Source organism: Pygoscelis adeliae, unplaced genomic scaffold, assembly GCF_000699105.1.
Source record: "Pygoscelis adeliae isolate BGI_AS28 unplaced genomic scaffold, ASM69910v1 Scaffold79, whole genome shotgun sequence".
NCBI classification, from domain to species: Eukaryota; Metazoa; Chordata; class Aves; order Sphenisciformes; family Spheniscidae; genus Pygoscelis; species Pygoscelis adeliae.
Window position 1 is genome coordinate 2,239,775 of NW_008825532.1, and position 9,436 is coordinate 2,249,210.

The 9,436-nt window shown below is 48.7% G+C and overlaps 2 protein-coding genes across 5 annotated transcripts in view; one reads left to right on the top strand and one right to left on the bottom strand.

Annotated features, from left to right (window-relative positions):
- FUNDC2 (FUN14 domain containing 2) overlaps positions 1-6,652 on the top strand; it is a 7,812-nt gene extending 1,160 nt beyond the window's left edge. Inside the window, exons 2-5 of the mRNA XM_009331739.1 lie at positions 133-340; positions 1,685-1,760; positions 2,900-3,034; positions 3,697-6,652. Of these exons, the coding sequence (XP_009330014.1) occupies positions 133-340; positions 1,685-1,760; positions 2,900-3,034; positions 3,697-3,774 (497 nt within the window). The 3' untranslated portion in view covers positions 3,775-6,652. The remainder of the gene's footprint in view (positions 1-132; positions 341-1,684; positions 1,761-2,899; positions 3,035-3,696) is intronic.
- A 714-nt stretch (positions 6,653-7,366) lies between these two features.
- CMC4 (C-x(9)-C motif containing 4) overlaps positions 7,367-9,436 on the bottom strand; it is a 10,055-nt gene continuing 7,985 nt past the window's right edge. For all 4 annotated transcript variants that reach the window (XM_009331649.1, XM_009331646.1, XM_009331650.1 and 1 more), the window contains exon 3: positions 7,367-8,863. In XM_009331649.1, coding sequence (XP_009329924.1) covers positions 8,694-8,863 — 170 coding nt within the window. In that variant the 3' untranslated portion in view covers positions 7,367-8,693. The remainder of the gene's footprint in view (positions 8,864-9,436) is intronic.

Below are 9,436 nucleotides of genomic sequence, written 5' to 3' on the forward strand. Positions count from 1 at the left end.
CCCTAGGGGGGTCTGAGGCCCTCGGAGGAGGGCGTGGGGCCTGGGGGTTCCCAAAAGCCCGGGGAGAGTGCCAGGCCCCGTGGGCTGTGTGACTGAGTGGGGGTCCCGTGTCCCTGGGGAGGCCCTGGGCAGCTGGCAGGGGGCTGTGGGACAGCAGTCCCAGCACTGAGCCTCTCCAGGTGCCTGCAGGTGTGAAGGAGGACTCCTTCAGTTTGCTGGACCTGGCGGAGTACACCAAGAACCGGCCCTGGTGGCGCAAGGTCTTCGCTCCCAGCTCGGGGTCAAGCGCTGAGAAATACAATGTGGCTACGCAGCTGGTGATCGGAGGGGTCACAGGATGGTAAGATGTGCTGGGGTTGCCGTTGCTGCTCATGGCAGGCAGGATGCATGTGGGCACTAGCCAGGCTTTTGGGAACATGCTGACAGGTGCAGGGTGGTCATCTGGCAGTCCTTCAAAGAAGGCAGGTGTCCAGCTTGCTCAGCCCACTGCGCCCTGGCATGCTTTGCTGAACGTGGAGCTGAAGAACTCAGAGTATCTTCTAGGGAAGAAAATGGCATCAGACTTTAATTTTTGAGGTGAGATAGTTGTCTTTAACTTCTGGCATAAAGTGGTGGTGTTGAATTTAGGGCAGGCAAATACGAGCCTCTTGGAACAAGGGTATCTCTTCCCTGGAGGTGGATGTGCTTCAGGCATCTGCACAAAAACCTCCTGTGGAGGCGGCTTATTGCACCCGCAGGCATGGTTCCTAGGGTTTCGTGTCACTTGTAACACGTGCTGGGGCTGGTGCCTTGTGGGACTATTTGCAGCTTCATTCCCACAGCAGCATTGTTTGAGTTGAAAACTTGGTGTAATCACACTGTTTTGCTTCTTGCTGTGCCTGTCGTCTTCGTCTGGCACAGGGGTAACCATTTAAAAGCGTATGACAGATCTTCATTTTCTGATAAAAATATGAGCTGGCCACCTCTCTGTTGTATCTTCACTAAGTGTGTGCATTCAGAAATGGGTAAGAGCAGGTTGCAATGTTGATAAGGAAACTGTGGTCAAAGTAAAGTCCGTTTTGGGTGACACAATACACTAGCCCTTTGCTGCATGACTGAGCAATGGGGTGGCGCTTGCTTGAGTTCTGATGGCTGCAGTGATGTCTTTCGTATTGCAAGCATGTAACCCAGTTTGGAGACCAGTACAGCTTTAGCCCACTGCTGTCTGCTTGTTTCAGCATTTTTCTCTTCTGAGAAATGAAAAGGAAAAGTAAGCAGTTGTTTGGGCAACAGAGAAGCTTGCCTTGTGATCTGCTCCCCATGCTCTATCATGGAGCAGCAGCAGATGTGCTGCCTAATTTCCGTTCAGAGATGATACCAGTTAAAAAAAAAAAAGCTAAAATCACTTGTTGATTTTGATGAAATCACGTGTTTCCGATTACTCTTTTGGGAGAAGATTGATGTTGAAGAGATAAGATTCAAAACTGCAAAAGGCTGAAATGCAATAGTGAGAAGTAAAAAAGCTATAAAGCATCACTTTTGGCTGGGCACAAATCCTTTCTCTCTGGTTGCACGTAGGTTTCTTCTGCCATTCGTTAGGCTGTCTCTGGGTCTTGCATAATTACTGCCAAAGGCAGCCTTGCCTGTGGGAAGCATGCTGAGGAGCGTGTGTCATTCTCCTGACTGGTTCCTTGTTGATTTGTAGGTGTACTGGATTCATCTTCCAGAAAGTTGGAAAGCTGGCAGCAACAGCGGTAGGAGGTGGCTTTTTCCTACTTCAGGTGTGTATGAACAGTGGGCCGGGCTTTCTGAGAACTGTGCTGGTGGGGACAAAGGGCTCTCTAGTGATCGTTACCTGTTGGGACTTGTGGGGCCAGCTCCCTGCTCTGCCAGGAGCTCTGTGTGGCCATGGATGTCAAGGGCTTGTGTTCCCTGGGGTACATAGATGCAGCAGCAAAGCAGGATCAGTGTGCTTACACTTAAGGATTGCCAAAAGGTGCTATCTGCTTAGGGTCTGTTAACAAAGGCCAGGCCAAAGGCATGTGGGGGCTGTTACTGCAGGGGCACCTGAGTGAAGCAGGCGGCAGCCTTTCGCTGTGGCAAACTACACTGCTGCTGCAGGACTGTCTGGTCAGAACTGACTACTGTACTTAGTCCTATGCCTGTGGAGATGGTGTCCCTGGAGGAACAGCCCTGGATGTCAAGAGGGATTTGTCCATGTCTGTGATATGTTTCCTGTCAACCTGGCTACTTGAGGAGTCAGGCCAGCACAGATGGGGCTCTCTGTAAAGCATTGCAGAAGAGGAGAGAAACGGAGGGGAGCTGCTCGGATGTGGACATCTAGCTCGTACATCCTGCAGGAGGCAGAACAGCTCTCAGACCTCACGCAGCAGCCTTATTTGTTTGCTTCTCAGGCACTCTCTCATGTGTGACTCATTCTCCCGGCTCTTCTGGCTCTGCTTGTTCTGCTGAAAGCCAAAAGCTTGCTCTGAGCAGGGAGAGTTTCACTGCTGAATCATCCTGACCAGATAAAATATTTTGAGAGGAACAGGCTATTAATAGCTGTGTCCACCCACAGCAGCAGGAGAGCTGCAGAGAGTCCCAATGATATATGTGGCAGTTGTGAGGGGGAGGTGATGCCAGCTTTACGTTAGAGAATAGAGGCTGAAACAGGCTAAGCTGCAATGTGTGCCCTGCTGTTAGGGGATTACTGTGGGAGACAGATGTTGCAGGACAGTTAATACAGCTACAGGGGTGGTCCTTTGTACAATTTTTAAGCTCGTGCGCTCATCCTCTCATCCCACTGGACCAGTGTGTGGGAGGTGGCTGTGATCAGGGAAGGTGGGTGGGCAAGGGAGTCTGTTTTGCCATGGTCATGCAGGACTTTACTCCAGGAACTTTCCACCCCTCAAAACTCTAGATTGCAAACCACACGGGATACATCAAAGTGGACTGGAAGCTAGTAGAACGGGATGTGAACAAAGCCAAGCAGCAGCTGAAATTTCACAGCAGTGGTAATAAAATGCCTCCAGAAGTGAAAAGCAGAGTGGATGAGGTGAGACAACTCTCCCAGGGCGTGTGCAGGTGCTTAGCTGGAGGGACAGCAGAAAATGGGATTGACTCCTGGGCTCTTATGGATCTTCCGTTGTGCAAATACAAGGAGGGAATGCTTGAATGACAGGAAAACTGGAGAGATGGCAAAGGTATCTATGCATATTTGAGACAGGCAGGGTGGCTTCTAGGCATGACACCAGCTCACCATGTGTTGCTGCAAATTCCTTGGGGTTGGGAGAAAATGTGCTGGGGTTGTGGGAAGAAGTGCCTCTTCAGTCTGACAAGAAAAGCTAAGCAGATCTGGCAGCAGAGTGGCCTAGTTACCCTGGACTCTGCTGTACCCTGGTCTGGCACACACAGTCAGCAGCCTCTTCTGTCAGACTGACTATGCTGGTTGTGAGAGAGCCCTGGAGCGTGTAGCGGACTGCAGCTCTCGGAGGATCTGGGCTGCACTGGGACTGGATCAGTTCAAGAGCTGTACATGCAGCGGGGAGATTAGGGAGGGGAGGTCATTAGATAGGATACTTTCCCTGACCCGAGCAGTGGCCTCTCTCCGAGCATCACTCACCTTGGAGAACAGCCTGAGGGATGTCTTCTTATGGGGAAGGTGGGTGGGTGACATGGTGGTGTTGAACACTGTTGGCTCTTCTCTCCCCTGCTTAGGTGATCATATTTCTGAAGAAGAATGTTATCCTGACTGGAGGGTTTGCTGGAGGATTCCTGCTCGGAATGGCGTCCTAGAAGCTGCGTTCGACTCTCCCTTCATGCCCAGCCTCCCCTGCCTTCCTCTACTGCTGCTCCCTCTCACTTAGAAGTTAAAGGATGTTGCTGACAGGCACAGTCCCTTCTGCTTCCAGGTTCCAGCCCTTATTTCTTACAGCACTGCTTCTGATTTCCAACTTGTTCCTCTGTCTGGGCTGTTGGGGTGCTGGGATTGGTCTGAAATCTTATGACTCCCAGTGTTATCATTGTGATTCCTTTCCCCACCAAATATGCCCAGTCTCAAATTTTCTGTTGAGTTACAGCCTCATAAACATGTAGTGGCAGAGAAATCTCTTAAATGCGCTTCTTCCCAGGTGCTCAGGGCTGTTACATGTACATTTGTCTGCCAGTATATGTGTATGACAGCTGTCAGCTGTACACCACTATTTAGCTTGCACTTTTTCTGCCCTGGTACCTGGAAAGCCTGTGCTTCCCTCTGCACAGAGATCATGCGTGCAGTCCAAAATGTGCTTGGCTGTCCTGGGGTGGACGCAGAAATGTCCGGGGACAGCCTGGGCTGTGTCCAGGGCGGGTGGATAGGGAGCAAGTTCATGTGGTGCTGGGGGTTCTCCTGCCCTCCCCCTGCCATTGCACTGCACGTAGATGGCCGTTTGGCTTCTCCTCTGCTGTTATTTATACCCCTTACTGGAATTGCAGCACTGGCACTGCTGATGGAAACAGCACTGTGGGTGACTCTCCAGGCCCTTTCCTCATCACGTGTTCTGAAAGTCATCAAGCTTCCTGCACTGTAGAGCCCCTTTCTCGCTTGCTAGCTGACTGCTCAGCCTTTGAAATGTGCTGAGGCACTCTCTTGTGGTGGGCAGGCTTCCAGCATGCTTGACCTGTCTGTGTCAGGCTAGCTGGCGCAGGCGGTGTGCGTTTCAGCTGTGCCACTTGCTGTAAATCACCCTGGGCCTCAGACTAGTGTTTCTAGGTCTGCCATGACCTTCTCTGGCCACTTTGGCTTTGGTGAGCTGTAACCATGTGGGACAGGATTGTAGACAGGAAATGCATCCCTGTTTAGGGTACATTTGTACTGGTCCAGGGTCCCTGTTGCCGCTCTACTAGAGTGGTGTCGGGGGAGGATGTGAAATCTGGAGTGCAGTCCTTTACCTGCCTCTGCAGAGCACAAACTCTGGTCTCTGCAAGCAACTGAAATGACAAAACTGTTGGGAAAACCAGATTGTGCTCTTGTGGGAGTGGCTCATTTCCATACTTTCTGCCTTGGTTATGTTCCTTCTTTGTGTTTACCATTTCCACAAAAAAAGCTGCTTGCTTAATTCCATCAGCTGCAGCCCTTCTCCTGTGGGTGATGAGGCAGCCCAGATGCAGAGCTCAGCTGTTTTTGGACAGTCTGTCCCAGTGCAGCTGTGTGCAGAGCAGGACTCTAACCTACAAGAGAAAATTACAAAAAAACCCCAAACAAACAAAAAACCCAAAAATCCCTTAGAGGTGTTCTGCATTGGCTGTGCTGGGCTGGCATTAGCGCTTTGCAGAGTGTGGGGACTTGCATGACGGCGGGGTGATGTCCTCCAGCAGGTACATGTAGGAGTTCTTGCCAAGAATGTTTTTTTTTTTTTAATGTGAAAGTTAGCCCATCCTTCCATTGGAAACATGCTAGGGAATGGTGATGCGCATGAGCGATTGGGACGCAGCACCTGGGCTCAGCGGCTCCACCCCATCTCCAGTGCTGTGTAATGCCTTTCTGATCATCCACTGCTGCTCTCAGTATGGCTAGAAATGGGGATCTTCCTCCGAGAGCTGCTGAAAGAGCTGGAATGGCGGGTTCTTCTACCAGCGGTTTTGGGATGAGCACTTGCAGTTGTTAATTTTGTTTCAGCTGTGTTAACTGAAGTGTCAGTGTAGCAACACATTGATTTAGCTGAGATTTTCTCACCTTCAGGATCTGAAAAGAGGCCGCAGGTAATCAGGAAACAGAAGTTGGTATCTTTGCTCCTGTCCTGCCATACATGGCCAAGCAGAATGAGGGAGCAGCTGGGCTTACATTGTTTTAATGATGGTCTTCCTAAAAGCCATCCAGGACTGCAGGAGTGATATGGTGCAGCAAATAGGTCTTCAGTAAATTGGGAGCGGAGTGACAGATGATGGTGGTGGTTTTGTTTTGTTTTGGGTTTTTTTTGTAGGAACCCTGCAGGGCTGAATGTGCATGAAGTGATACATTTGTGTTGCAGGGTATCTCTTATCCGTGTAAGAAAACAGCTTGCTGCCCCTCTGCCTGGTGTGCTGCATAACACAGCTTCTTCTGAGATGCACTAATCTCCAGAAAGCTTTCTCCAATGACAAAGCTCAAAGTAAACCATTAACAGACCTTAGGGATGTTTTTCAGGCTCAGATAAGCCGCTATTTCTGCCCAGCCCCAGGGAAGGGTGTACTGGGTTCTGCTCCACAGGGTCCCGACTTGCTGCTATGGAGAGAAATGGCCAAGAGAGGGAGCTAAAACGCCTCAATTGCTGCTGGAAGGGGAAGGAAGTGACAAATTTATGTTGAGTTTGATGTAAATGCAGGCAAGGAATGGACAAGGACATCAGGATCTGGCAAATCTTTCTGCTGTGCCAGTGTCGGGCTCATGACTGGCACTGTTTGATGCTGTGGGCCCACACTGGAAGCTCTGATGCTGAACCAACCTCTGTGGGGATGCATTTTCATTGTTGCAGGTACCAAGATGAGGTGTTCCCCCCCCTCCCCACCCCTGCTCCTTTTGGTCTTGTTTCAACAGCTTCTGGCATCTGTTCCAGTCTGAGAAGGTTTAAAACACACTAGGCTTTTAAAGTGTTTTTATATATTGTATGTAAATGCTTGTTGAAGTGATATTTTATTAAACTGTTTTGCTCTAATAGCTTCTATGTATGAGATCTGTTGACTTCTTGGGAACCAGCGTGGTTTTGTTTTACCCTGCGTGTTGCATTTGACTCATGGGAGCAGTTACAGCCAGTCTGGTAGCATGAGGCCACCAGCCTTCCCTCTTCTCTGCAGGTAACCATGGGCTGCCTTAATAAATCCCTCTTCTTGATGATCCTGGCACCAATCACCCATGTTCCCAAAAGGTGGGATGCTTCTGGGGCAGGAGGTGATTCTGCTGCCAGCCTGGCTTCAGAGCCTCCCCGCTGAGCAAGTTTGCTCTACCCGAGTAGAAATGGGCACAAAGAAGAGGCTTTTCTTTTTAATAGGCGCAACAGAAGCCTAAATATTTATTTTTTATCATCTATTAGTGACTTTCTTTCCACTGCTCCTGCTCAGATAGGGCAAAAGGGAAAGATGAGCTACTTGTCAAGTGTTTGAGCTGCTTCAAAGCATTGTCATCACTTTCCCCTACTTTTCAAGAATACTAAAACCCCTATTTTGTCTTAAGGGTTTTTTTTTGGGGGGAGGGGGGCAGGAGGGGAAGGCTAGCCCTGAATTATTCTGATCTTCAGCCCTGGTTATAAAAATATCAAGCACCTATTTAAACATGATGATATCATATGTAGCTCTGGACTGTGAATGGCAGCCAAGCTGCTTGGCTTGCAGCTATGTTGTATCCTCAATAAACAACCAAACTGAGACTACAATTTGTTCCAGTCATTTATTTTGTATCATGGTATTTCAGAGCAGTGAATACAGACGGTTTGCTCTTCTAGGCTTCAATACACTCAACTATTGTGCCTAGACTACAGTGGTCTGTTTATAGAAGCTGTATTTCATAAGTAAGTTGTACTTGATCACAGCACAAAAGTCCTTTACGGCTAGATCTAATGACAGAGTTAGGGGCCTAGTGGGTTCAAAGTCTGATATTGAGGTGCCTAGGCCCTGTAATGGACTTGGCACCCACTGAGGTGCCTGGACTCCTGCTACAGGGGATGGAGAGACTTAGGCAGCTCTGAAGGGTGATGCAGGAACCTGTCTACCAAGCTCTTCCTACAGGTCACAGGAAATTCCGCTGCACGGGTGAGAGCTTCTGAGAAGCCATCTCTCCCTGGGGTCCAGACACAGCTGGCTTGTGAGTGAGTCTGGAATGCTGTGTTGAAAGCAAGTGTCTACAACTGCTTGTTCAGTAAGCAGCACCTAAATCAGTTCTTGGATCTAGCCCAGGGCTTTGTGACAGGCCTCTGGGTACCAGCGGGTTGAACTACGCTGGGTTCGTAACATATTGCTTAAAGGTGTTCAATTATACATAAATTTATAAATTTTATATCAACAGTCAGATCTTTCAAATGAATATTGCTTTTTAAAAAAAAATCCTATTCCTGTAGCAATCCCTGAAATAATGTTCCTGTAACATCTTTGTCATGCAAATAGCAGCGTGTAGGCAATTCAAATATAAAGTAACCAAAAGTCTGTCCAGTGGGAAAGTGAGGCACTTAGGCAAAGTGACTTGTAGTCACTCATGATCTATGCAAGACCTAGGAACAATCCCCAGACCTGATTCCCATTCTTGAGCTTGAACCACTGGACAGGCAAATGTTGTCTGGAACTACTGCATGATGGCAGCAATACCTTTGCTGTGTCAAGATGGACTTGTTTCATGTGTCACGCTTAAACTCACTCACTCTTCTGAGCTCATTTCCTGTACCTCCACTCCAGAAGCCAGAATAACTCGGTTCCAGTTCTCCATTTTGAGAGCAAGGATGGATTAGAGTAAGGTAAGCATTCTAAAAACATCAAGTTGACTTTTCACAGACACAGGTGCGATGCAAAGACAATGTAGATGATGTTTTGGTACCGAAAATAAAGTCTGTTAACCAGGCCATCTGTTGGTACTGCGTTATACTTTTTGGTGTGCCGAATGGTGTGTTATAGGAGCGATCTGGCTTTCCTGAAAGTCTAAAGAAGGCTTGAAAAAACACACACAAGCTCTGCAGGTTTGTCCGTGCTCCGGTACCTGCTGGAGCTGCATTGTGTTACTGAGGTGGTGGGGGAATTCCTTCTGAAGTCGCCTTAAACTTTTCTCTCTCCCTTTCTTCTTTCTCAAACCCTGAACAACAGATGGATCTGCCCTTGGGGTACCGGGCACAGCACTTCCGCATTTCCTGAAGCACGGTTTCACACTTAGACTCCATGTAGTTGTTCACTGGAAAATAAGAAGGAGACACTAAGTCTGCAGAGGGGAACACGTTTTGTCCCCAGAGAGGACACATCTAGCCCAGCCCCTTCAGCTGCTGGGCAGCATGTTTCTCTGAAAAGCAAGAGCTGCTTACAAGCATTTCATCATTTTCTCTGCTCTACAAAAATCTCTCCTTAGTTTCAGCTATCTAAAGCCATGCAAAGGCAGCCTTGCTGTTGTGGATGGGAGCATCTTCAGTCCCCCAGTTTTGTAGCTATCACATCTCACTACAGTAAGAATGAGGTTTCCCTTATTGTTGCCCTTCAATCCTTACTTTATTTAGCCTGTGTGCTTTTAAGCTGGATCTTGTCATCCATGGTCTCCAACGCAGCTGCCATGTCACTATAAGGTTTACAGCCGAGTGTAAATATAAGAGCATCCAAAGAGGACTTGGTATAAACAGGGACATATGCACTCTTCAGCACTGTGGGGTTTGTGAAAGGAAGGGGTAAGGATCATGACTGCCAACCTCCCACCAGTGTCCTGTTGTGGGCAGGCTGTAGCTTTGCAGCGTAACCGAAGCAGGCAGCACGCTAGCAG